Consider the following 26,889-nt stretch of genomic DNA (forward strand, 5'->3'; position numbering starts at 1 on the left):
AAAGACTGAGGTGTGGGGGAAGGAACCGAAGCTTCCAGACCCTCCCTGGGGCTCACACCCTCCACAGCTTCCCACCTGTTTGGCGGGGCAGAAGGTCATCTGAACCCGTCCTCTGAGTTGATAGGGAGACCTACCTCCCTGAGGAAGGGTGATTGGAGCGAGGGCTGGAGCAGGCCTCTCCATGCAGCAGTCTTTCCTCCAGGGCACGAGCAAGACCCTTCTGGAAAGAGGAGCATACCTGCTGTCTGTCAGCAAAGGTCAGAGAGTTACTTTATGGCCAGCTAAAGGCTGGAGAACATTGAAGTTTCTTTGGCAGCTGTGGGTCAACAAGCGTGGGTGGAAACCAACACAACACCCTAACGTAGCACACAGCCACAGCTAGGCTCTCAGTTTTGTGTGGCCTTGTGAGACAGGACAGCAACACCGGGTCCCTACCCTACCTTCTTGCTGCTTTCAAGGAAACTCCGTGGATTTGGTGAGCTCCTGTTTAAGACCCAATTGATGGCTGCCTCTCTGCCCTACAGCTCACACTGTATGAATGCTTGGTTTCTCTGGAGATTAGGAAAAAGAGAGTGTCATGCTAGCCACTCATGTTTGACTCTTTATTGACACAGACTAGAATTACGTTAGAAATTGAAGGTCAGAGTGCCTATACTTGTATTAGACATTTTAAATCCTATTTTATTTTATGTTTTAAGACAAGCCCCACATAGCCCAGGGTGGCATCAAACTTCTGATCCATTTGTCTCTGGTTCTCTAGTGCTGGGATCGTGTGTGTTTTCCGTCATGTCTGGCGAGCAGTAGAAATCTTGGCCCACCAAAACCACCAAATAAGGCCATTAAAGAAAAATGTTTTCAAAAAGAAAACAAATTTTTAAAAGATGAAACAAGTATCAATACATGACAGGCAGGACTAGGACTCTCTCTTTTCGAAGGGCAGTGAGGGATGTGGTGTGTATGCAGTCTTGGCATGGGGAGGCAGAGGCAAGAGGATCTCCAAAATTTTGAGGCCAGGCTGGTCCACATATCGGATTCCAGGCCAGCCATGGCTATCGAGCTAGATCCTATCCTAAATAAAATAATGCAACACAAACAAACGAGCTGAGGAAGGCTAGCTTCGCTCGAGAAGGCCAGGTGCCACACAAAACCAGGCCTGTAACCTCAGCAACTGGGAGGTAGGAACAGTGAGACCGAAGAGTTAAGGCTATCCTCAGCTACACAGTGAGGCCAGCCTGGGACACGTGAGGTGTTGCCTGGAGCAAAGAAGAGTGTGTGTGCTCTCTTCAGTGGTGTAGGTGAGGACAACAGATCAAATGGATGAGAAAGGAATCAGGAGCGCAAACAAGCGTGGCATCTAATTGTCGACATTAAACAAAACAAACGCTGTGGCTTTAAAGTGGGCCTTTAACTTACTGGAAATGGCGAAGTGTCTTCTTTAAGATGTAGCAGCGGGGCATGTTGGCAGAGCCCTGCAACCCCAGGACTCTGGAGGTGGAGATGGAGTTTGCCTGGGCTACCTAGTGAATTCTGGGCCAGCCTGGGCTACAGAATGAGGTCCTGGTCTACTGTGGCTGGGCAGTAGTGGCTCGTACCTGTAACATTTGAGAGGTCGGAGGGGGAGGCAGGAGTTAATGGTCATCCTCAGTTACATGGAAAGGTCAAGACTAGCCTGAACCACATGAAATCCTGTCTAAACACACATACACACACACACACACACACACACACACACACACACAGCCTAAACAAAAAACACCCTACTAAAACAAAAGAAGTCTCAGTGACTTGTATTTAAAAAATGTCACTTCTCTTGAAGTTCCAGTGGAACATTGGCTTAGGACACGGCTCTTAGACAAATGTCACTTCTTCTTCCTGAGAAATACTAGAAACGCCAAAAATCACCAGCATAGAGATACAAGTGAACTGTTTTTATTGTATTATTTTTCTTTCATGTCAAGCATCTAAATTCTAAATAAATGATCCCGCAAAAGGTACACAAGCATCCCTGGAATGAGGATGGGAATAGGTGCTCAGAGGGACAGTGCTGTTCCATGCTTGTCTCTGAGGTTCTGTGATGTCACCGGAGGCAGGATGGCTTTTAAAGCAGACAGCATTAATCTGTGTAAGCAGAACACCTAAGCTCCGGGAACTGACCACTGGGCATGCTGTGCCCAGCTACGTCAACCCCACTCCCACCCACCCCTGGCCAGCACGCTCTGCCCTGCTGTTTCCCTTGGGAAAGTTTCTGTGTGTAATTGGTTTTGGATCATTGCGGAGACCTCTAGGCTAGCAGAGTGAGCACATGTAATAATACACTTGAAACAAAAGCAAACACCACCACCACAACAAAAGCACTTTAATTTGATTTAGGAGGAAATGAGCCCCCGGTTCGGGCAGAGTACCGTTTGTTTGGCTGAGCATTGGTCTCCTTTTTTCACATTACACTGCTTCTCCTGGTCCCTTTTGTGTCTTTGCTGCTTCTTTCCCTCTCCCTGTTTTCCTGTCTAGGGCTTCAGGGTTGTGGACACAGGAAGCCTGTTAACCAGCAGGTTTTAGAGGTTGTGCTCTTGAAAGAGACACTGAAGAGAAAGCAGTGGGAGCGGCGACTGGCCCGGAGAAAGCGGGAGATTGTGTGCTAACATCAAGCCTACCACGAACCCTGCATTCCAGTCCTAACTTGTGCCCTGAAATCTCTTCTGGGTGCTGTCAGCGTCTCTCCCCAGCCTTCCCGAGTCTTATTCCTCCACTGAAAACCAGCTCTTAGAACCATGGTGTGTAAAATACCACAAGTCCTGAAGTCTTCTGGGTTTTCTTGGAAAGCACACCTAGGTTTTTATCTAGCTATGTTTCATGAGTCACAGGATGTGGGGTGACTGGGTGAGGCAGGGTGGGGTGGGGCTCATTAAAAAAAAAACAAAAAAAAAACAACTCAAGAAAATTTCATCTTTGCCCTTCATGGCAGACGTCTGTGGGCATGCGTGTCCTGTGGCCAGTGGCGGGACTTGAAAAGCAGGTATCTACTTTCCCTGTGCTCTCTCTGGGATCATCCCGTGAGCTGACCTGCTGTGACTGTGCAGATTCTCCGAAGCACAGCCCTGCTAAGTTCTCAATGAGACACTGAGGCTTGTCTGTGATTTACTTTTAAAACGTTACAATAAAAAGCCATACAGTCATAACACCATCGTTCAGTATCTTCTGTTTGGGAACGGAAGGGAAGAAGTCAGCATTGACGTTTAGCCTCATCTGTTAGCTGCAGCTACTGCCTGGGCCTGGAAGCTGGTGAGAGCTGAGCCAGGATGTGCTCAGTTGTCAGGCCCTGAGTGTAATCTCTAACTGTGCGTAAAGAAGGCAGAGGCTTATGCCTGGGATCCCAGAGGGAAAGAGAGAGGAGGGGGAGAGAGGGAGAGAAGGAGATAGGAGGGAGAGATGGAGAGAGGCAGAGAAAGAGAGAGAGGAGAAGGAGAGGGAGAGAGAGTGAGAGAGAAAGGGAGAGAGGAGAGAGAGAGGGAGAGAGCGTGTGTACGAGAGAGAGAGAGGGAGAGAGCGTGTGTACGAGAGAGAGAGAGAGAGAGAGAGAGAGAGAGAGAGAGAGAGGAAGATCTGGAGTTCCAGGAGGGTCTGGAGTTCCACATCAGCCTTGGTTACATTTTGACTGGGAGGCCAGCCTGAGCTATGGGACACCGCTTCAAAACAACAAACAAACAAACAAACAAACAAACAAACAGAAGAGGCCGATTTTGACAACCATTAAAAATGAACAGTTAAGAAGTTTTGTCCTAATTTACTTCCTAAGTGCTCACTGTTTGGTTTTGCTGCCTAAATCTCAGAATACCTGTGGTGTTGGTTGTATATGATCGTGTCATTTGTTGGAGGTGCCATTTCCACTCCCTCAAAACAAACCCAAACAAACAAACAAAAACAGTAATAAGTCAGCCCTGTTGGGAGGTGTGGCCAGAGTTTAATTAGACAGAGGGAAGACGACTGCTCACAGATGATGGCAGCCACTGGAAATACTTCACGTGTAGCAGCCTTTTATACACATACATCTCTCCCAGGCAGACTGACTGGAGAAGCAGGGGGTGTGGATGAGAGACCTGACTAAAATGACCCACTCCCTTTTTCAGACATGATGGCGACCTTAGTGGATAGCAGGGAACTGAGTCCAGCACGTGACATGGCTGAAGCCTGAGGTCTGTGGCTCCATCCATCTCATTCAACTGGGTTACAACAGCAAGAGCAACCAAGTTTCAAGCCAACAGGCCACTGGAAACCCTTACATAATTGTAGCAGGTTTGGGTTTCCTGTGGTTCAAGTTTTCTTGCCTCTGTCATGATCAAACGATCTGGAAAAAGGCATAGAATTTCAGAGGAGACGCTGCAGGAAGGCACACAATAAGTCCTTTCTTTCCCCGGCTCATACAAGCTCTGTGTCGGTCTTCACCTCTGGCCTGACTAAAAGGCTCCATTTAAACCGAACCCACCTCACAGGCTTAACTGATCCAGGAGTGACTCAATAGGAACAGCCAGCTACTGTAGCTCTTTTTCCCGTTTTGATAAGGGGACAGAACACAATGGGCTTTACAGTTCTTAAATGACTCCGTTCTTTGCTTCTGTTTGAGATGTGATGCTTCTATGTCCTTTCACTCCTAATAAAATTTCACGTGACCTGATTATACTTTTAAAAAGTATAAACAAACACAGTGTGGCCCCCTTCCTCTTTGAATAAAACTTTTAAAAACATCTTTTTAAATTTTTATTTTATGTGATGGGTGTTTTGGCTGCGCGCATATCTGTGCACCACGTGTGTGGCTAGTGCCCATAGAAGCCAAAAGAGGGCATCGGACACCCCAGAACTGGAGTTACAGATGGTTGTGAGCTACCATGTGGGTACTGGGAACTGAACCCAGGTGGTCTGCAAGAGCAACAAATGTTAATGTCTGAGCCATCTCTCTAGCCCCTGTTTTATTTGTTTGCTTATTATTTACTTGTTATATATTCTTGTGAGTATCTAGCTAATCTATCTATCATCTATCTATCTATCATTTGTTATTCTTCTGAGACACGATGTAGCCCTGTCCAATCTCAAACTGTGCAGCAGATGGTGGCCTTGACCTTTCTGATCCTCCTGCCTCTACTTCCGAATGCTGGGACTATAGGCTGGCTGACATAGTCTATTTACAAGGAGTAATTCCGATAGGACTTCGACACTGAGTTTCCATTGTTGGCTTCTTGAGGCGTTCTTTGTGCTGCCTTAAGTGTCATATTCCAGGGAAATTGGCTGGGTGAAGTGACCAAAGTAAAAGTACTAGTGTGACTCCATTGATGGCTGTGAGTAGCTAGGACAGAGGTTCTCAACAGATACCATGCACATCACAACTCATAACAGTAGCAAAATTACAGTTATGAAGTAGCAACAAGATCTTTTTATGCCTGGGGGTCAGCAGAACATGAGGAACTGTATTAAAGGGTCGAGCTACTGAGCGAGGAGGTGGAGGATCCTGACATTTGTAGAATGCCAACTGTGGGGCACACCCACTCTTTGTATCTGGACTTCAGAATAGTAATTCTGAGCTTTAGGAATAAGTAGGATGCCTGTGAAAAATGTAGGCCTCACCCGTATTAGGTCTGGGATGGGGGCTTGAGATTTTTTTTAGGTAAGGAGCACCTAGTTGATTCTTAAGAGCATCCTTGGCTCTTGGTCTACTGTGAATAGAAAGGGAATGTTACAAAGGGGCGTTGGGGTCCCCTTGCCTCCCAGGTGGGCAGGGGCTGACTGCGGCTAGAGTGACCCTCAGTGTGATCTCATGCGTGTAGGTGGGCACTTCTTCACACATCGCTTCCATCCAGACGAGCAGGTATTCACCTGAACCCCAAGTTCCCAGGAACACCCTGTAGCTGTGGCCAGCCTGGGCTGTTTGAGATTGCCATCTCAGTCCCACCCAGCCCTGCAATTAGAATTTCAGAGCGGTTGTTATCGGCAGCAATTAATCCAAATGAACTCCTCTATCTATCCAGCTGCCCACCCCGTTTAGTGCTCTGTGATTGTTGAAAACAAAGATCTTTTTCAGAAGCACCCCCAATTAGAAGTGAGTCCTGGCCCGCCTCCGGAGTTACAGGTTTTCCCTTGAAGATCCTGGATGTGATGGTGGGGGTGGATAGGGGAAGTATGCGGTGATGAAAGCACTCAGGTTTATAGCGGTTTGCCGGAGGGCTCCTGTGAGCTCTGCCGTAGGAGTTGGATCCATCTCCGCAAAGGACTTTCTCATCATGAGAATTTTCAGTTGGCAGGTTCCCTGCAGCCCTGGTTCTGGGAAATGGAATCGGTGGCGTCTCCAGGTGCTGGGCAGAAGCCTGCCCACGGAGCTGACCCCAGCCCAGACTTCTTAGGATGAGAAGTTTCAGACCTCAGTGGAGGAATCCTTGTGTTCATCATTCCCTGCCAGGGGTGTTCCTGTTCTCTTAGCTGTCCTTCTGCTTTAAACTCCTCCTGCTGGGTTTTGCAGCGGACGCTGGGTCATCTTTTCTCACCTCTGACAAGGTCTATAGCTGAGGTTCCGTTAACAAAATAGAGACCAATAAGAACACACATGCACTTAATAAAGTTTTCTGTGGCTTAGGGACAGGTCAGAAGTGAGGATCCAAAACATTCCAGGTGGTTTTGAGCAGTGTGAAGAGTGAATGTTTGCTCAGGTAAAGGAGTGGACACAGGGATTCTGACCCAGGGATTATAGACGAGAGAGTGAACAAGGCTTCCTGGGTAGGTTCTTCCTGTCCTTGTCCCTGTCTTCAAAGCTAGGATGCCTTTCTATTCTCCGTGTGTCTCAGGATACTTCCTGCAGAGGGTCTTTGCAACCTGCTTCTAGGACAGGCAGAAAACTGTTCTTTATGGCCTTCTTGGGAGGGGGAGGCCAGGGAAAAGCCAGGCAAAGCTGCTGCCTCAGTTGTGCTCAAGGTGACCTATGCTGGGGTTATCGGACTCCATCATTTCTAAATTGGTTCATTGTAGGAACAAAGCCAGCACGACCCGACTGGTGTCTTGACCAAAAGTACTCATCCACACGTGTCCCTTCCAGGAGTGTGTCCCGGAGAACCTGGACCTGAAAAGGAAGATTTTTGCCCAGCTGGACCGCATCGTGGACGAAAGGGTCGTCTTGAGCAGCTCCAGCTCGTGCCTGCTGCCTTCCAAGCTGTTCACGGGCGTGGCCCACGTGAAGCAGTGCCTCGTGGCTCATCCGGTAAGCACACTGCGAGCTGTTCCTTTGTGGCGCTGGACGATCAAACCCAGGCCCTCTCGCATGCTGGGCAAGCGCCAGGGAACACTCCAGCCCCTGGGGGTGTGGTGCATCTGGGGACTTAATTGTATCTCATTCTGTTTTAGGGCCAGTACATTGCGATGATCTGCAAGTATCTTGAACAGCTTTATTAAGGTGTAATCCACATACCACAGAAGCTGTTAGACAATATTATACAATCTGGTGGTTTTGTATCCATTTAAGATTGTGCAATATCATCATTTAAAAAAACAACAACTATGATCCCAAATTCTTCGGAATGTTATCTGTGTATCTAAGGTGTTATAGCATAAAACAAGCGGTATTTACTGCTTTAAGCCTCAGGGCACTTATCATGTGATACAAGGCTAGGTAAGCAGTCTCATCATCACAGTAAGAGTGCTGCATTACAAATGTCTATGTGGGCTGCTGGGGGTGGCTAAGTGGATAAGGTGTGTGCGGTGCAAACACGAGGGCCTGGGTTTGAATGCCTAGAATCCACGGAAACAACAACAACAACAACACACACACACACACACACACAGTGGTTTTTAAATGTACATGCTATGCAGAAGTTTGCAGACATGTCACTTGCCTTGTATCATTTATTGAAAGTCATTCACAGTAGGGTCAGATCTGTTAAAATGCAGATCCTATGGGTGTCACTGTCAAATTCTGATTTAGGACGGCTGAGTTGAAACCCTCCTCCCCTGCTGCTCCCCTTTCAGCCATCCACTGTAATTGACTAAATCTGTTTCCTCATCAGAGACGCCTTATGTGGCGAGCTGGGACCTGGGCTCTGATTAGCAGGTAAAGGGAGGGCTCAGTGAGTTGAGGTTAATGTGTCACTGTAAGGGCAGGGAACAAGCAATGGTGTGTGTGTGTGTGTGTGTGTGTGTGTGTGTGTGTGTGTGTTGGAGTCCTGGCCATGAGCTCAGCATGACCATGAAGAACCAGGACAGCCTGTTTGGGTGGAAAAAGGTAACAGAGCTCCAGCCATGATAAATATGATGGCATATTGTGTCATTACCAGCCAAAGGCTGCACAGAGGGGCAGGGCCAATCTGGCTAGGTTGGTGAGAACTGAGCTGGAAGCTGAGGTTTTGCATAAGCAAAGGCCGTGGGGAGGAGCAAGCAGGAGTATGTAGGATGGGGTCATGACGGCATCACGGAGAGCCCACACACGGAGCTGGTGGGGGTTAGGAGGAGGCCAGAGGATTAGAGGCCACAAACTGGGCCTCTGTGCTGGTTACTTCCCTTGCCGATTTGGCCAGTTACCTGTCGGGAAGTAAATCAAGGGAGGAAGGGGTTATTTTAGCTCGTGGTCTAGGCGGACAGATATGGCAGAGAAGGCATGGAGGAGAGAAGTCAGGGAAAGGCTGGGGGAGGGTGTGTATAAATGGCAGGCCCATTACATGGTAACCCCCTTTCTCCACTGAGAAAACCTTCCAGAACAGCACCAGCAACAAGGGACCAAGCTGAGCTAATTCAAACAGATGAGCTAGTGGTGTGTGTGTGTGTTCATGTGTTTGGGTAATTTGCCTGCGTGCCTTCTGTGTGTCCGTGTACCACATGCATGCCTGTTGTCTGCAGGGGCCAGAAAACGGTATCAGATACCCCAGAACTGGAGTTACAGACAGTTGTGAGCCACCATGTGGGTGCTAGGAATCTGGAGGAACAGAGCGTGCTCTTAATTATTGAGCCATCTCTTTAGTTCTAAAGGACGTCTCACGTCAAACCAGAACAGTATTTCTTAGCCAAAACAATTGGGACCAAGCATTTCAGAATTTGGATTTGGGGATGTTTACATAGTTGTTACTAGTTCTTAATTCAAAAACCCCCAAATCTGAAAAGCTCTGAAATTTAGATTTTTGAACACAGTGTCAGAGCTCAATATAGTTCAGATATCCAGAACATTTCAGGGATGGGGAAGCTCCCCCTCCACCCACCACAGCAGTATTCTAGGGGATCCTGAGCATTTCCCTGTAGAGCTGTGTGAGCTTAGGGACACAGACGCAGCACCGTGCATTGGAAATGCTGCTTTAACGGCCTCCTACAGTCCGGACCTCCACAAGACAGTACATATGGCTATATGTGATGCCTGAGGGGCTCAGGGCTGGGGAGCAGGGAAAGCCTTCTTCCGAAGAGAAGCAGTTCAGAGGAGGTGCCAGACTGGTCAGTGTGAAGAAAAGACTCACCAGACACTAAACATCAAGACGCAGACAGTCCAGCCTCCAAGTTTTGCTGTGTTGTGAAATACAGTGGGAAGAACGATGATCCATCCTCAGAGTTGCTGCCACAGAACCGAGAGAAGATAGAATAGATTCTGTTCACTTACAAAATGTGCAAGTGACAATAGAGTCAAGAGGGATGCTAATTGAAAGCACCCACGTGTTCCCCTGTGAATACAGATGTCACACACACACACACACACACACACACACACAATCCTTCTGAAAACAGCCACTGATTACTGCCGTGGAAAGCACCTGCTTGTAAGAAAGCCACTGATTTCTAACCCATTGCTTTGCATTTAAGTTGTGTGAAAAAAAAGAACACTGTTTAAAGACTTCAGAATGTGTACATTCTCAAAAAGACTTTTCTACCTTGTTTAGGTGATGATAAATGGCATAAGGCAAGTTTAGTTGGTCTATGGCTTTATGCTATACATGCTAATACATGAAGCCCTGGATTCAATCTCTCTCGATGTATGAAGCTGGGGGTGGTGGCGGCACAGGCCTGTAACCCCAGCTTTCAGGAGATGGAGGCAGGTGGAGTCTGGGTCAGCCGCACGATGAGGCCTGCTCGGATTTATGAAACCCTCACTCAAACAGAAAATAAACAAATACTGAAGATACAATGTTCTTGGACCCAGGACCTGGAGGATCTGAGCTGGATTTGAGCTGAAAGCATCCTTCACTGAGGACTAACTTTCACGGCAGAAGATGCCCCACAGGCCTCCAAAGGAGGGAAGCCACCAACAGCCCTACCCAACTGTGATGCCTGTGCCTATCGCGACGCGACCGGTCTGAAAGTGCAGCAGTGGCACTCACGTCCTGGCTGTAACCACTGGCTGTCTGATTGGACTTAGGGAAATTAGCCAACTACTAAGCGCCGGTGAAGTGATGGATTTTGGAGGAAACATACTGCCACCACTTTACCAAGCCTCCATTAATTCCTAATACACTCTAAATATTTACCCTTATCCCTACTGGCAAGTTTAGTGTTCACCCTTCATCAAAGAAATTTCTCTTTGCAACAGAGACCACTGCAGAAAACCATAGCCAATTAAAATGCAGTGAACAAGAGATCATATGGAACCCAGTGAGCGCACACGCGCACACATGCGCACACACGGGCACACGCGCGCGCGCGCGCACACACACACACACACACACACACACACACAATGTTTTTGTTGTTTTTTATAAGGACTTTTTTTGTTTTAGGCCAAAATTGATGCTAACCAAAGCAAATCAGATCACCAAAGTTAACCATCTTTGGATTCTGTCATCCTACTGCATGTTTTGAGTAGGCGAACCCTCTTGAATAATTTAGACAGCCCTAAGTCGTCAAGAATCGTTCCTAGTCTTTGAGAATCTACATTTTCTCCCAGTTCCACAGACCAGACCAGAGTGGCTGAGCTCTCGTCCTCAGCCCGGCAGCCCTCTGAGATCTTTGCCTGGACAGGAACTCAGATGTCAAGAAGAAGGCCCAGTCATGCCTCTGCAAGGCCCTGGCACCCTGTATATTTATCACTGCAGAAGGTCATGGCCTCCACCTCCACACAGGGAAGCTCAGCCAGCGTGTTAGGACAGCCCCGTGTTCTCAGGCACGTTTTCTTTTGCAGGGGCAGGGCAGGATTTTTGTCATCTCTGTTTCAGGGGTAAGTGAAAGGTACTGAGCAGTGGGTGTGCGCTGTTAGCACAGAAGGCATCAGACGGGCTTCAGCACGGGGCTTCCTGGACTGCCCCCTGCTTCCAGAGGCTGCAGAGGATCTGCTACGTGTTGCCGCGCGAGAAGGGGAGGGGCGTTCATGCACCCATCTTCCCGGTTCCGGTTCTTCGTGCCTTCAGATGTGTTTTAAAGCAACTTTCCTCCTTGTAGGGAGGAAGCCAGGGTTGGTGTGTGTGTGTGGGGGGGTGTGTGGCACCCAGACTGGCATGTTGGGGTGGGGTCGGGGGGTGTCTTGCCGTGTAGTCCAAGTTGTTCTCAAGCTCGAGAGACCTTCTTGGAATCTGGGCTGCACGGCGGTTCTCTCTGGCTGGACACTAAGTTCGTCCCATTGTTTTACATCCTTGGCTGAGCGAGCCCTGACGTGCTTCTGGGCATCCTGGCAGCCGGCTGGAGGAGGCTGGGTGCAGGATGTGTTTCCCTGGGGGTCTTCAGCTCACTTTCCGGGAAGTTTGAGAGACGAGGCCCCTACGGCCTGCGGGTGGAAGACTGCCCCGCAGTGTCTAGAGACCGTGGCCCCATCGCCTAGGAGGGGCAGGAGGCCGCTGTGGGTGTTACCAGGGATGCTCCGCCTTGGTCAGACCTATGAGAAGAATGCCACCCCGGCGGGCTTCGAAGTGCTGTCCCGTCTGAAGTCTGCTTCCTCTGGCCTCTGGGGCGTTTTGCTGTCTCTTTTTGACTGTCCACTGTATGGCCCAAGGCACTATCGCTGCTTGTCTCCGACCCCAAACAGGGGCTGACTGTGAGGTCAAGTGCTCTGGGCGGACTGACAGCACAGTACCTGGGGCCTCCTGGAGGGCAGTTTCTGCGCGCTCAGCTTCCATTTCAGGAGGTCTGAACGGACCAGTGTTTGACAGCTGTACCACATTTTTTTTTTTTTTTTTTTTTTGGACTGGCCTGGGACTCTCAGTGTAGACCAGGCTGGCCTGGGATTCTCTGTGTGGACCAGGCTGGCTTCAAACTCACAGAGGTCTGTCTGCTTCTGCCTCCTGAGTGCTGGGTTAAAGGCATGAACTTCCATGCCTAGCCCAGCCACACGGCTTTCATACTGACTATGGGAGATTACACCAGAATTTTGAGCTGGAAGTGGGGTATCAGAGCACTGTTTTAAATCTCTCTCTCTCTTTTTTTTTTTTTACTTTTAATTTTGGTAACCTACACCTACTATAAAATTGACGGTTTTAATCGTTCTAATGGGTGGCTCACAGGCATTAAGTACGCACATACATTGTGTGTTTACTGACTACCCATCCTGAGAACCTTCTCTTCCCCTTAAACATCAACCCGGTCTCCTGTCCCCACCACCGCACACCTGAATGTTAGCACGCTGAAATGTCTCCATGACATCAAGAGATGTGTGTCTGTTTTTGCTGCCCGCACTCACAATGCTGCGAAGACCTGGAGCCCAGCTCCTCCTGTCTGCACCGGGGTGCAGGTCATCGGGTGCACTTTCCACTTTTTATGATCCTGATGTTCTCATGTGAATAATTTTGTATTTATGTGCTTTGTGTATGTGTGTATACGTGATGAGGTCATAAGAAAGCTTGCAGGAATTGGCTCTCTCCTTCCAATATATAGGCTTATATTTATCCCTTGATCAGTCTCACTAGCCCCTAGATTAAATCATAATCTAGATTTTTAAAAGGGTCATAGGCTAAGTGGCTTTATTAGAATCCAGCAGGAGACAGGTGATTAGATTGGAGCGTTGATTTATATAAATTATTTCTTTAAAGTTGATCCAGGGATATAGCTCAGTGGTAGAGTACTTGCCTAGCATGAATGAAGCTATGGATTCAGTTCCCAGCACTAGAAGGAAAACCTCAGACTCATACTTGTAATCCCAGAACCCAGGAAGCTAAAATGAAGGAATCTCTATTAATTTGAGTCCAGTCTGGATTACATAGTGAGTTTCATATTGATTATTAAAACCAAGTAAAATTTAAAATAACATAAAAATAATAACACTTATTCCTGGGTAGACCAGTTGTCCTCTTGAAGTGGTCCCTTTCACCCCAATGACCCCATTGGAAGTCATTGTGGAGGATTTGTGTGTAATCGTCTATAGTCTTCACTGTGTTCAGAGGAAAAGCCATTTTCATGGACCAGATTGTCATAATACAGGCTGGTTAGACACTACTAAGCTGTGTTTTCTTGGGATGTTTGATAGTTCTTGATGAGGAATAGCCAAGGAACCAAGTGTGCACCAAGAAAACGTGAGTTGAGGGCCATGCCAGCATTGCCACTGGGTTCCTCCTGTCTTCAGCCAGACCAAGGTTAGAGCTGCTGAGGTGCTGGGTGGCCTGCTGATTTCTAGAACAGGATGGGACATTAGATAGCCAAGGTTGGTGAGGTACACTGGAAGGAATCAGTGCCAGGCTTTGGGGGATGCTGTTTATGGAGTATTTTTGCTTCGTCTGTAGCCCAGGGCATTTGGAACTCACAGCCTGAGTTAGTGCGTACCTCTCCTCTGCCTCGGCCGCCCAGGCTCTGGGGTTACAAGCATGAGCCACCACACCTGGCTTTCTCTTTTATGTTCTTAACACAGGCACAGGAGAGTGGCCGAGCCTGAGGAGACTAGCTTGGGAAAGCAGCTCTGGACAGTGGGAAGGATGAAGCTGTGTCAGTTACTAGTACAGAGAAACCTTGTCCTGGGAGGCTGAAGGACTTGGGATTCTCCATAAATGTATACACAATAGCAAGGAGCACCTTATGTGCTCTTTTTCAAAAACAAAAACATACGATTTTGTACATGCATTCCTTTCTAAGTCTTTGGATGTGGAAGCTAGGAACTTTTCCAAAGTTGCCTCCTCCACCCCCAACTTGCCACTTGACATAGGGGGATGGAATGGAGCAGAGCAACATCTGACCATTGACTGTGGCCTTGATCCTCTCATTCTTCTCCCCCTCTCCTAAGGTCAATCCACCATATTATGTCCCACTGGTTGAGCTGGTCCCTCACCCAGAGACAGCACCAGCCACGATGGACAGAACCTATGCCTTGATGAGGAAGATTGGACAGTCCCCAGTGAGAGTCCTGAAGGAGATCGATGGCTTCGTCCTGAACCGCCTGCAGTATGCAATCATTAGTGAGGCCTGGAGGCTGGTGGAGGTGCGTGCCCTGTGTCCCTCCATCCTTCCCTGCTCCTCCTGGCCTCCAGCCCATCTTTCTCCTTCTCCACTGTGTCCATTCTTCCATTCCCCTTCCTCCCTTTTCTCTCTTCCTCCCCTCCTTCCTCTCTTGCCTCCCTGGCTGTGTAATACAGGAGTCACTTTCTTGGTCTCTGAAAGCTAAAGGACACTCAGGGTCCTTGCTCTACTCTGGAGACCCGGGGCATTCCATTTGGAGACAGCACACATCATACAGTGAGATCCCCTCTCCAAGCTGTGATTTGACAGCAAGGCACAATGACAAACCTCTGTCCTGCCCCTTGTACAAAGTTACCTGTGTGTGACGTGTTGTGTTTTCCCACAAATAGATTTTTACCTCCTAATGTCAAAACTTTTCAGGATGAAAAAGTATTCTTTTCATACCAAGTAAACTTGTACTCCCTTAAAGAATCCAGTTTATTCTAAGAACAGGGGAAACCATGGCAAACACTAAGCTTGTTAACAACAGGTTTGCCTTACATATGGGTAAGGAGCATGTGTGTCTGTGTGCTGTGTGTAACCATAGGTTCTAGGATTTATGAGTTAAACTAATCGCAACCTAAAATATAAGAAAGATGCATCTTTTCTGAATCTGGACAGACCTTTGCTCTGCTGTTTCCTCAACAACACAGTATATGAGCACTGTACTTACACTGTGTCAGAGCCACGGGCCATCTAGATTACATAAAGTGTGTGAAGGACAAGTGTGGTAAGCCCATCACTTGTGTATGGAGTTCAAGGTCATACCTGGTTACATATTGTGTTTGAAGCCAGTTTGAGCTACATGTAAACCTGTTCTAAAACGAACAATAAACAAATAGCAAAGAAGTTTATGGAAGGATGTGTTTAGATTTTCCACAAATATTAAGCCATTTGTGTAATAAGCTTGATCACCAATTTTTGGTATCTGTAGGGATCCTGGAACCACCCCACGGCTGTCAAGGTCTCACTGTAGAGATTTTGCCTCATCCTCTAGTTACAGTACTTTACATATGAGAACACTCATGGATAAACATGTTCTCACGCACATTGCTATGAAGGTTCGTGGCCTTTGTCAGGAGAGAGGGCAGAGTGGCCCCAAGGATGTGGAGGTGAAAGCCACGTGGTCTAGGGGTCAGAAGCTCTTGCCAAGCTTCACATGGGTCAAGCATACAACGGCCATATCCACGCAGGTCATAGCAAAGTGTACAAGGGGCTGCCTGGCTCTCGGGTAAAGAGGGCAGTGCTTGGCGCGGGCCATCCACGCTGGGTGTGGCCCCACGGCTCCTTGTAGAACGCACAGGACGGGAACCAGGAAGTCTGCTGCCCCGCAGCTTTAGTGGGTGTTATATTTCCTGTCAGCATTTCCTCCCTCCTCCCGACTTCAACAGGTGTGATGGCATATGTGACTCTCCCAGCCGGAGTCATCATGTGACCCCACTTACCTGTGCACTGGGAGTGCTGTGCTCTGACTCAGCCTTGACATCTGCCTCCCACTCTACACCTGCAGGATACGTGCTGGGAGCCCACACTCCCTGAGTAATGTCTTAGAGGCCATCCAGTGTCGGGATGTCTTAAATCCTGCATTTAAAATCCCTTCTTTGAGGTCTATTCAGAATAGGCCAGAACAGCAGTCTCATAGACTCAAGGAAAATTTAGCACCACAGTGGCAACACGGCAAGGAGGGGTGGTGTGACCATGTTAACTGTTTACTGTTTAGTTGTTGGTGCCCGGAGTTAAGTCTTGCTTAGTTTACTCGAATAAAGCTGTGAGCCAGCTTCAGAAGGAATGTAGAGCTGTGCAGGACTTAGGCAGGAAGGGTGCACAAAAACTGTTTTTGACCGCGGAGTGACTGCCGACGGAAAGACGTGAGCAGGGCTGTGTCTCCTTGGACTGCTGAGGGAAAGCAAACTGGGAGGGGTGCTGAGCTCACTGTCCTGGAAGCTCCTCCTGGTTTGTGCCGCCTGCCTTTTTCCAGGAGTCCACTGCAGGCAGAATGATGGGTTTCAGGTATGATTACCTCCCAAGAAGGCACGTGTCCAGTGTGCCTCTGCTGTGGACACTCATGCCTGGAGCGAGTGCTTGAGTCTGGCGGGTACAATTGGTGTCAGCAGGAAAAAGCCTGGGCGGGTTAAGGAACTGTGACTAGAATCCAAAGTCTTGCCTTTCAAGAGATTCTGGAAGAGAATCCCCGCTCACGGACCAAAGTGATCTGAAGATCGTTAGGCCTAAACTGAAGGCATGTCTCCAGCCTGCAGGGGCTCTGGGCCCTCCACGTGGACCTGGAGCAGAAGGCATGCGGAGAGCATGGGGGTGGGATCCAGGGCTGTCCTTCCTTTCACCATAGCAACCTAGCAGCGGCTCTTTAACGATTCTCCCAGGACCTTGAGCAGATTCGGTGACCCAGATGTTGGCTCTCTGCTGAAACAGCTGCTGGCATGGGCTTCTGGGTGCTTACATGGACTCCTTCCTTTCTGCAGGTCTTCAAAGCCAAGTGATAGGCTGAGGTGGCTCTAGAGAAATCCTCCCCACAGTCACTGTGCCAGCTACGGGACCCCTCTCCCATAGAAGGCGGAGGTGTATCTGGCACTGTCTGCTGGGGTTGACTGTTGTGTACATTGTTTTAGGACAGTCCATGCTGCCTGCGGCCTGGTTTCTCTTCAGACGCTTCAATCAGCAAAGATTGGAAAACCTTTCCAAAGCCCCACCCTCCTGCTGCAAACCTGCTCGCTGTTCCCTGGTCCAGGCAGGAGTTAAGTGACTCTGACGCACAACTTTGGACAGAGCCATATGAACTTGAATTTACATTTTGGGGTGTATCAACTTGATTAGGGTGTTTCAACTTGATAGGGGTGTTTTAACTTGGGGTATTTAACTTGGGGTATTATTTTAATTGAGGTATTTCAACTTGAATTGGGATTTTTCAAGTTTGCTTCCAAACTTGGTAACTTCAATATCAAAAAAAGCAGAATTTAGGCTAGTCACCAGCCTTAGGAAACCTCCCCACTTCCCCTCCCCTTTCTTTCCTCCCCTCCCTTCCCCTCCTTTTCCCTTCTCTCCCCCCTCCTTCCTCTCCCTTCCACTCCTTCCTCTCCCTTCCGCTCCCCTCCTCTCCCCTTTCCTCCTTTCCCCTCCCCTTCCCTTTCCTCCCCTCCCCTTCCTTCCTCTCCCTTTCACTCCCCTCCTCTCCCTTCCCTTCCCTTCATTTCCCTTCCCTTCCCTCGTCTCCCCTCCTGTCCTCCCCCCTCCCCTCCCCCCTTCTCTTCCTTTCCCTTCCCTCCCCAATTTCCCATTCCCTTCTCTCTTCCTCCCATCCCCACACTCTCTCATTGGCGTTTGTAGGCAAGGTCATTTAAAGGAGTTCAGTCTGGTCTGGAACTCATCATACAGTCTGTGAGCCTTGAACTACTTGATCCTCCTTTACAGGCAGCATAAGGTCTGGCTCAAAGCTTCTCTTTGCACATAAAGCCTGGGCTGGGTTCTTCACCTGGCTGGGATGCCTGGCACTCAGCCTGGACTTCCATATGTGGGGTGGGTTCCCCAGTCTCCCACCGCCTGTGGGTGCTCTTGTCCCTTTGTTCTCTAGACTCACTAAGCAAGTTGGAAGTGGGAGAGGCTATTTCTGCTCCCCACAAGCCTGGGGCACTCATTGGTGGAGGGAAGCCTGCTAGTAATGGACCCTCAGAGCATTTTATCCAGGCACCCTGGTGCTAGGTCAGCAGGCCTAAGCAAGTAATTCGCTTCCTTGTCACCTGTGTGACAGTGACTCTGAGCAGATCCAAGCCAAGTGTGACTATCTATATCCTGCCCCTAAGTTAGGGTCAAGGCTGGGGTAGGGCAAGTAGTGGGCCTGGGTTACTAGCACCCAGAGTAATGATGTTTTGAGGCTGATACAGAAAAAGCAGACGGAGAACTTCTAGTGGCTCGCTTGCTGTGATTCTGAGAGTTGCGTTGATTTCTTGGTGTGGAGCCAGCCTTGTCTGCAATAACTCTCCCTTGCTCATGTAGTTTACCTTTTAATGCTTTTAGCCAGGCAGTGGCGGCGCATGCCTGTAATCCCAGCACTCAGGGAGGCAGAGGCAGGTGGAGCTCTATGAGTTTGAGGCCAGCCTGGTCTACAGAGTGAGTCCAGGACAGCCAAGGCCACACAGAGAAACCCTGTCTCAACAAACAAAAACAAAAAGTGTTGCTTTTAATTGATAAATAATTGTGTTTAGTTGTGGAATGCACAGTGGTGTTTGACTCTCCATTCTGTCCTCCATGTTTGCACCAACGCCCACTCTCCTGTGGTCTGCCTGTCCTCCGTATTTGCACGGATGCACACTCTCGTGTGGTATGCTGTTTACACGCTGCTGAGTTTGACTTACTTACTTCTGAATTCACAGCAGGCATTTACCGGTGTTCTTCTGCTGTACTGTGTGACTTTGATTTCAGGGTAGTTCTTTGTAAAGAATTACAAAGATTATGGATGTGGATTATGAAAGGTTCTTCCCTTTCTGAAAGGGATTTATTTCTTTAGATGCTTGGTAGATCTATAGTGGAATTATTTGAGGCTGGAGAAATCTTTCAGGAACTTTTAAATTAGATGTCTAGTTTCTTTAGTTATAGAATTGCTGTCTGTTTTCCTCTTGGCTGAGTTTGGATTGTTTATGGTTGCTTCAGAAATGGGTCCATTTATTCCAAGGTAATGAATTTATAAGTGTAAAGTTGTTGGTAAAATTACTTTTATCCATTTTATGGCTTCAGAGTCTATAGTGAGATCTCTGGTTTTATTTCTGAAAAACATGATTTGTGTCTGCTTTTCTTTTATTTCATTGTGTGGGGTTTGTCAATTTTATTTATTTGTAAATTTTATTTTGAGAAGCAAAACTGTGCTAGTCAGCTTTCCATTGCTGAAACAAAGTACCCGAGATAAGCAGCTTCAAGAGAACAAATGCTTATTTGGGCTTAAAATATTGGGGGGTTAGGTCTGTGATTGGCTGGTGCCTGTTGCAAGACAGCATATCAGCATGTGAAAGAGGAAGCCTGATTATGTCTTGGTGATCAGATTGGATATAAAGGGTGGGGGGAGGCCAGAGTCCTATATCCCTCTGGAGGCACATTCTCCTGACCCAAAGACTAGGCTCCACCCTCTCCCAATAGTGCCGAGCTGGAGACTAAGGCTTTAACACTCTGGCCTTTTCAGGGAGCATTTAATGTCTAAACAGCAGAACCTTTTCTTTCATTGATCCGTGTCTGTTTTTGCAGTTTTAAATTCCAGTCAGTAATTATGGAGGGCGTATTTGAAGTTTTGCAGCTGAGCAACCAAGATCAATTCTCAGAGAAGATGCAAGGGAGGAATGATAGGGCAGAAGGCTGTCCCGGGGATCTGTCCACAGCAAGTAGTTTGTGAAGGGGTCACTGTGCCATGGCAGCATTTCTAGGTAAGAAAGAATGTGTGGGAGTGAAAGGAGTGCTCTGGTCCTGCCTTTGCACACCTGGCCGTGTCGTGCTGTTTGCCGCTGTCCTCACGCCTCAGGCCTTCTGGCAAAGAATGGTATCCAAGGATATGAAGGAAGTATTGTCCAGTAGATGGTAGTCCTGTTTTGTCCTTTCTCCGAGTTTGACTTCATATTTGGGGCCCAGAAGACCTTCATGAACTGGCAGATGCCGGGTCTGGCTGCAGTCTAGTAACACCAGCATTTCCTGCCAGGGCTGGTCACTGGGTAATGAGATCCTTTTGGCCGGGAATGTAATTTCAGGTTCATAGTCCCGAGGCATTAGGGCAGTGAGGGAATTTGTGTTGTGATGAAAACTCTTTGGCCAGACAGTAGCTGAGTTTATTGCCCGTAAATTCTTTCCCCATCAGGGCAAAGGAGGTGGAGGAACCTGGAATGACTCATGAAGCCATCACCAGGTTCTCAGCCTGTTGGCATGTTTTGGTGGTAAGCCTTAGAAATTGCTTGCCTTGTGCTTTATCCTTTTGAGCAGTGTAATCCCTAGCAGGATTCCTGTTCTCAGGGCACTGCGAGGACGAAGAGAAAGCATTCCCTTTGCATTTGAAGGGTTTAAGAATAGATCGACAAGTGGCAAGTGAGAATTTGTTACCCTACCAGAGGGACATCACAGGACAGTGAGGTTCAGATGCCTGTGTGCCCTTCTCTGTAAGGGGGAGGGAAGTGAGGGACTATAGAACATATTTGAGGGGCGGTGATCTTAGGCAGAATGAGTGACCTGAAAAACAGACAGTGGTCTGTAAACCATTCTCTTGTAAGTTGCGTGGATTCAGGATATGGACAACAGCTTGTGACAAGGTCTGCCCAGGTGTGGTGGCATCGAGGTCTTCGCCCTGTGGTAGGCAGGCTTACTTTCATAAACTTAAGAGAGACCAAAGGCAGTTGTCTTCCTCTTGGGCGAGTCTAGTCTTCGGGCAGGAAAAGGAAGGGTAGCCTACATACATACAGTCTTCCAGCATTTGCCAGCACACAAGACACCCAACTTAAAGTCAGCACAGCATGCTGGGCCGTGGGGAGGGTCTGTGGACCCCTGCATCCTGTGAGACTGGATTAAGTTCTTAGCCTCTTGGCTTTTCACAAGGGGTATGGTCTGTGGCATCTGACTGAGACTCCCTGAGGGTGCCAGAACTTCATCATCGTCCGTCACTTCAAATATGAGGGCCAAGTGCTGGGAGGGCTATTCCAGTTAACAAACTGTATTTCAAAGATCATGCTGTCAGATTAGCAGCTGATTACTCACCCAGCATTGCTGGGAGAATTAGGAATCAGCCGGGCCCACCCGGAACAATCGCTTTCTTTCCCATTTCCCGTGATTGGATATTTTCAGATCCGCCAGTCAGTTCTCCACAGCTTGAGAAACATGCTATTATTTTAGACTTCACAGAGTAGGAGACTGACCGTTGGTGAAGTGGCTTGGTCCGCGCACTCCAGCTGGTTGGGAGTTGAGACCCGCTTCTGCTGCAGGCTCTATGAACCTTACCTGGGTGCTTATAAGAAATGCAGTCGGAGCCTGGCAGGGTGGCCCACGCCTGTAATCCCAGCACTCAGGGAGGCAGACGCAGGCAGATCTCTGAGCTCCTCAGTGCAGTGACCGTGTCCGGCAGTATGTCTGTCAGGCTGACGAATGACTGTGTTCACTATGACCAGCTCCCTGTGGGTGAGCTTCTGTGCAGAGGCGTGGGGAACAGGCACCCCTTCTGAGCAGGAGAGCTTTGGGGGAGCCCAGAACTATACCAGAGCCACACTTGCAAGTCGGCACCGTTTGGCAGCCACCCGGAGAGGCTTCCGGAAGTAGAGCAGCTGATGTCTATACTCTGGCTCTCTGAAAATCTCCACGGAAGCCCGCGATCTGAATGTTACAGATGGCGTGTGCAGACGGTCGCCCATGTGATCGAGTGGGACTTATCTCAGGAATGCAGGAATGGTCCCACACACATGCAGATCTGTAGGTGCAGTACACCACCGCAACCAAGGGCAAAACCGTGTGACCCTCCGGGTAGGTGCCAGAAAAGCATTTGTCAAAATTCAGCATCCTCTGTGATAAACAACAACCCCCAAAGACTATACGTTGGGCAAAGAAACCCATGTGCCTTGGCTCCCAGCACTTGGGAGCCAAAGGCAGGTAGATCTTTATGAGTTCAAGGCCAGCCAAGGCTCCATAGTAAAGCTCCTCCCTCCCCCATCTCAAAGAAAAGAGATCAGAAAGATGAAGTGCAGCACAACAAAGGCCATGTAAGACAAGCCCACAGCAAGCGTTATAAGTCAGAGTCCACACATCAGTCCAAGCTCAAGGACAAGCACGGCTGCCCACCGCACTGCGCCTGTTGGAGATTGCACTAGATATCCTCGCCAGGCAAACTAGGCAAAAGAGGAAATAAGTTGCGTATAGATGGAAACAGAGATATTAGATCACCTCCGCCAATTATGTGGTCCTGTTACAGAAAGCACTAAAGATGCCACAGAGGAAAAACCCTGTTAGAACAGATGAAGTTGCAGTCCTCAGGCAGAACTATGAAGCTGAAAGTTCAATACAGCATATAAAAGCCTTTCTATGCACTGACAGCAAAGTATCCAAAAATTAAAACAAACAAACAAACTTCATTTATAATAGCTGCAGAAATAAAAATACTTAAAATAAATTTGGCCAAGTGAATGGCATGTCTGTGTCTGACCCCTGTAGAACCCTGATTAAGAAAAGCAGGACACAAATGGAAGAGTAGCCCATGTTCATGGATTAGAAGAATTGCTCCAGTTAAATGCCCACCCCATCCCACCAGGAGACCTCTAGATCCAGTGTGATTTCTGTCAAATTCCATAGAGACAGCATGGCCTTTTTGGGGAAGACTCTAGATACCACATGAAGTGTGTTAGGATCTGGACACAAAAGGTTGCTGGGATGTGGGGCTCCGGGAGTGCAGGCCTCTTCCGGGAAAGAGTGGGTAGCCCCAGGCAAAGAGGGGGCACTGTGGAGGTTTCTCCTCAGACAGGGACAGGTCGCTTGGCTTTTCTTCAGGTTTCCTCTTGCCTGCGGAGCCGCTTGGCCCTGTGCGCGTTCTCAGGGGAGCACACTCATACCTTAGAGCCTGTTAGAGCCATTTGGAGGCTGTCCCCCGCTGCTGCCGCAGCTGAGCCTATTGGCCGAGAATCGTCTGCATTAGAACTCGTCCTAGCCTTGTTTTATTTTCTTTTATTTATTTATTTTAGCAGACCACTTGTTCAGTAACAGGGCTTGTTTGTTAGCATTTTATGAGTAGCCCCATCAGTGGAATGGAGAGCTGGTCTCCGGTTTATTATCTCAGAGATGTCACCATGTCCTTAAACAGCTAACCAGGCTGGGCTGTAGCTCAGCAGCACAACACTTGTCAGCTCTCGAAAGGCCTAGGTTCAGTGCCTGGCGCCACAAACAAAACAAAATGCCCAAACAAATAGTGCAACCTCAGGGTCTTCTCGACTAACGCTTGAGAGCCAAAAGAAGGGAGGAATGAAGAGCAGGCAGGCGTGCTGGCAAGCTGTAAGTGAAAATGCCGTTTCCACACCACCCTTCGAACCCTCACACAGGTGAGCAGTCGGTCGTAAATGTTGGTTGAAGCTGGGGAGTTAGTAGACAGGGTCTCTGAGGCGGAGGAAGAAAGGGAGTGTTCAAGGAGTGCCTGGTGAGATGCCACCGTCCACCAGCTCAAAGTGGGAGCCACTCGGAGCCACTGGGACCTGAAACTCTTTGAGATGTCTTTTGATTTTTGTTGGTTTCTGTTCTAAAGGCAGGGTCCTGCTGTGTAGTCCAGTCTGGTCTCACCCAGCCACCCACCTGTCTGAGTGCTGAGATGACAGCTGTGGCCCAGCACATCTGGCTTTTTCGGGAGAGGCAAACAGAGCTTTCGCTGTGCTGTATCTTTGGTGCCAGAGGCTTGTACTTTTTCAGTCAGACCTCTTTGTACCAAACTTTATTCCCAGGGACCCCCTCAGCTGTGGTTCAGGTTGAGTGCTCCTAATAAAGTCATCCAAAATCTGAAATATTTTCAAAATATAAAACTTGGTGATTCTAGCTGGGCATGGTGGCACGTGCCTGTAATCCCAGCACTCTTGAGGCAGAGGCAGGTGGATCACTGTAAGCTTGAGGCCACTGTTTTGTTCTTGTGTTTGGTTTTAAGGTTAAGACATTTCTTGTCCTTCAGACTCTGTAGGATGGTTCATCGTCTCCCAGAAAACCCGGTCATCTACACGATGTACTGATAAAAAATGCTATGGAAATTATAATTGTTTTGTTTTGATTTTTGGTTCGATTCTATTTTAAAACTTCAAAGAAAATTCAAAGGGGAAACTACATCTAACTTTGCCCTGTCCCAAGGCAGATTCTTTTTTTTCCCTGCAGGCTTTCATCCATCTGGTACCTAATATGAATGCTTTGCTCGAGGAGTCACTGAAGTTTCGTGGCTCCCTCAGTTCATTTGATCGACTTTTGAATGGTTGGGTGTTTCTCCCATTGCAGGTTTGTTTTGAGGTAGCTTCTAGTCCTGTCATGACCTGGACTCACTGACCTCTTGCACCTGTGTCTTAGTCCTTGGGGGTCTTTTCATAATCTGGGGTGTGGACTCCCCAGGCCAGGGAGTGACTTTTTTTTTTTAACCACTTACTAGATATGAACAAAATGCTCTTGAGAACAAGTGGCAGATGGCCCTTACTGGTGAGTCTGCTGGGGACCCAGGTCTCCTGCCATGCAAGGGGCACCTGGGTCCCCAGCAGACTCACCAGTAAGGGCCATCTGCCACTTCTCATCTTCTTTCCCCCACGGCTCTAGCTCCTTAGCGTCTCTCAGATGGCTCCTCACAGGATGTGTGTTTTCTGAGCATGATTCAGTGTCCTGTTGCATGAGCTAAGTGTGGGCTTCGGTAGGCTCTTCCAAAGTTGGCAAAATCTGCCTGTGTCATCATGCAGGAATGTCTGTGTCCTGCTTGTAAGTGTTGGCAAGAGGCCATGCTGCTCATAGACCTGTGAGTAACCATGGGGCAGGAGGCAGCTCCCAGACTCTTTTATTTTCTCCTTATTAAGATTTACTCCTGCCTCACATTTCCCCAGAAGGTGGCCTGGGTGGTCTGGGAGTGGTCAGGCCAGGTCTTTTTTGGCTCCTGGAGCTGGAGTTACAGGTTGCTGTGATCCACCTGATGTGGATGCTGGGAACCAAACTCGGGTCCTCTGCAAGGGCAGAGTGTGCTCTTGACTGATGTGCTGTCTCTCTAGCATCCCTACCTCCCCAACCATGTCTATGGAGAAGAAAATGCGAAACAGAATATATAAAACTATACTGATGGAGAGAACTAATCCATGGTCCCACTTCACCTCTTGTGGAAACTGCATTGCAATAGTCCTCAGTTTGCAAGACCAGTGCTCTAACCAGGAAACTATGGAGCCCAAACAGTTCTCAGTTTGAGCCTCCAGACCTGAAATTCTCTGTCTTCGGGCCATCTACAAGGAGCTCCAGGGATGATGTCTCTGAGAGGGACAGCCCTGAACCTGGCTCCTGTTGGAGTTAGTTCAGTACCTGAGGGTTGTGTTCTCCAGCCTGCCCAGGAGCGCCTCAGGAGAAGACAAATTCCTGCAGCTCCAGGTTATTCCATAGAAGTAGGGGTTGAAGTGGCTCCTTGACCTGTAACCCCTCAGTGGCTGTGATATATCAAAACAAATCCATCTTCCTTCCTGTCCCCTTTAGGTGACCACAGGTGGCATTGTTCCATGCCTTCCTGCACACAGCGGAGTCTGGAACTTACTCATGATACAACCTCTTCTTGCCCTTCACCCTTCATCTTTCTGTAGTTTCTCAGTTAGGACACTGGGCTTGCGCCGTAACAGTTGGGCTGAAGGTTGGGGAGGGCGGGACTCATGTGGAACCTTATCTGCAGGCCTGGTAGCATGGGTTCCTGAAGGCAACATGGTGGCTCAGTAAGGACTATTTGTTCAGAGATACTTGACAACTCAGGACCAAGCATGGTGAAATCAACAAAGCAAAAACACAAGAACAAAACTGGGAAAAAAAGTTTAATTAGGTAAAGGAATGTGGCCAGGATTAAAATGGGAAAGGTGAAGGGGAAACAAGGGTAAGAATGCACATTTAAGAAAGTTAAAAGGATGAATGGTCAAAGAGAAGGAAAGATAAGTGTGTGTAGCTGGTGATCCGTAGTGGCGACAGACACAAGTTTTATCAAATATTGTGCACCATGCAAGGCTCACACCTGCCTTCCATCTTTCTGTCAGAGTCCCAGTCACCATAGCGTGCATTGCCTTCCTTACTGTTGGTCCTTGGATGTGTGTGTGAGTCTTCCCCTTGCTCTCCCACCCCACAGATCACCGGTCAGACAGTGGAGGTGCTTCTGGGGGACTTAGTGTATCAGCTGGCCTGAATGGCAGGGCGTTATTCTCTGCGGCATCTAACTGGTTAAGAAGTCTAAAGAGATGAACTGAGGCCTCCAAAGAGTCACCAGCCCACAGTCACACAAGTCACTGCCTTGAAATAAAGCTTGTGCACACAAGTGTATAAACAGTGACCTGTGTGTGAGTTCTTTACCCACAGATACAAGGAACTACAGATTGGAAACATTTTTACAAATTGAACATAGAGTTGTATTCATTGTTCTCTAAACAAAATCTCATGACTTCTAAATTACATTTACTTGTTTATTGAGTGAATTCGTGTGTGTGTGTGTGTGTGTGTGTGTGTGTGTATTCATGAATACATATGGAGGTCAGAGGTCAACTTCCAGAGATTGGTTCTTTCCTTTGACCATGAACCAATGTTTGAACGCAAATTACCAAGTTTGACTGCAAATGCCTTTACCCACTTGAACCCTCTCACTGGACCAAATTATTGCCTAGTGTTTATTCTGTGTTAGGTGTTGTAAGTCACCAAGAGGTGAGTTAGAGTTTTTGGGGAGATGTGCGTGGGCTTTAAGGCCGTTCCACACCAGTTTATTTGAAGGACTTGAGTATCCATGGTCTCTGGTAAGGGGAGATAGGATAGTCTGCAATAAGATATCCGTGGACACTGAGGGAGGGG

At 48.3% G+C, this 26,889-nt stretch overlaps 1 protein-coding gene across 1 annotated transcript in view; it reads left to right on the forward strand.

The window, feature by feature from the left end:
* Cryl1 (crystallin lambda 1) overlaps positions 1 to 26,889 on the forward strand; it is a 109,521-nt gene that overhangs the window by 70,355 nt on the left and 12,277 nt on the right. The window contains exons 4-5 of the mRNA XM_021639068.2: positions 7,073 to 7,234; positions 14,138 to 14,332. Of these exons, the coding sequence (XP_021494743.1) occupies positions 7,073 to 7,234; positions 14,138 to 14,332 (357 nt within the window). The remainder of the gene's footprint in view (positions 1 to 7,072; positions 7,235 to 14,137; positions 14,333 to 26,889) is intronic.

Source organism: Meriones unguiculatus, chromosome 9 (assembly GCF_030254825.1).
Source record: "Meriones unguiculatus strain TT.TT164.6M chromosome 9, Bangor_MerUng_6.1, whole genome shotgun sequence".
NCBI lineage: Eukaryota > Metazoa > Chordata > Mammalia > Rodentia > Muridae > Meriones > Meriones unguiculatus.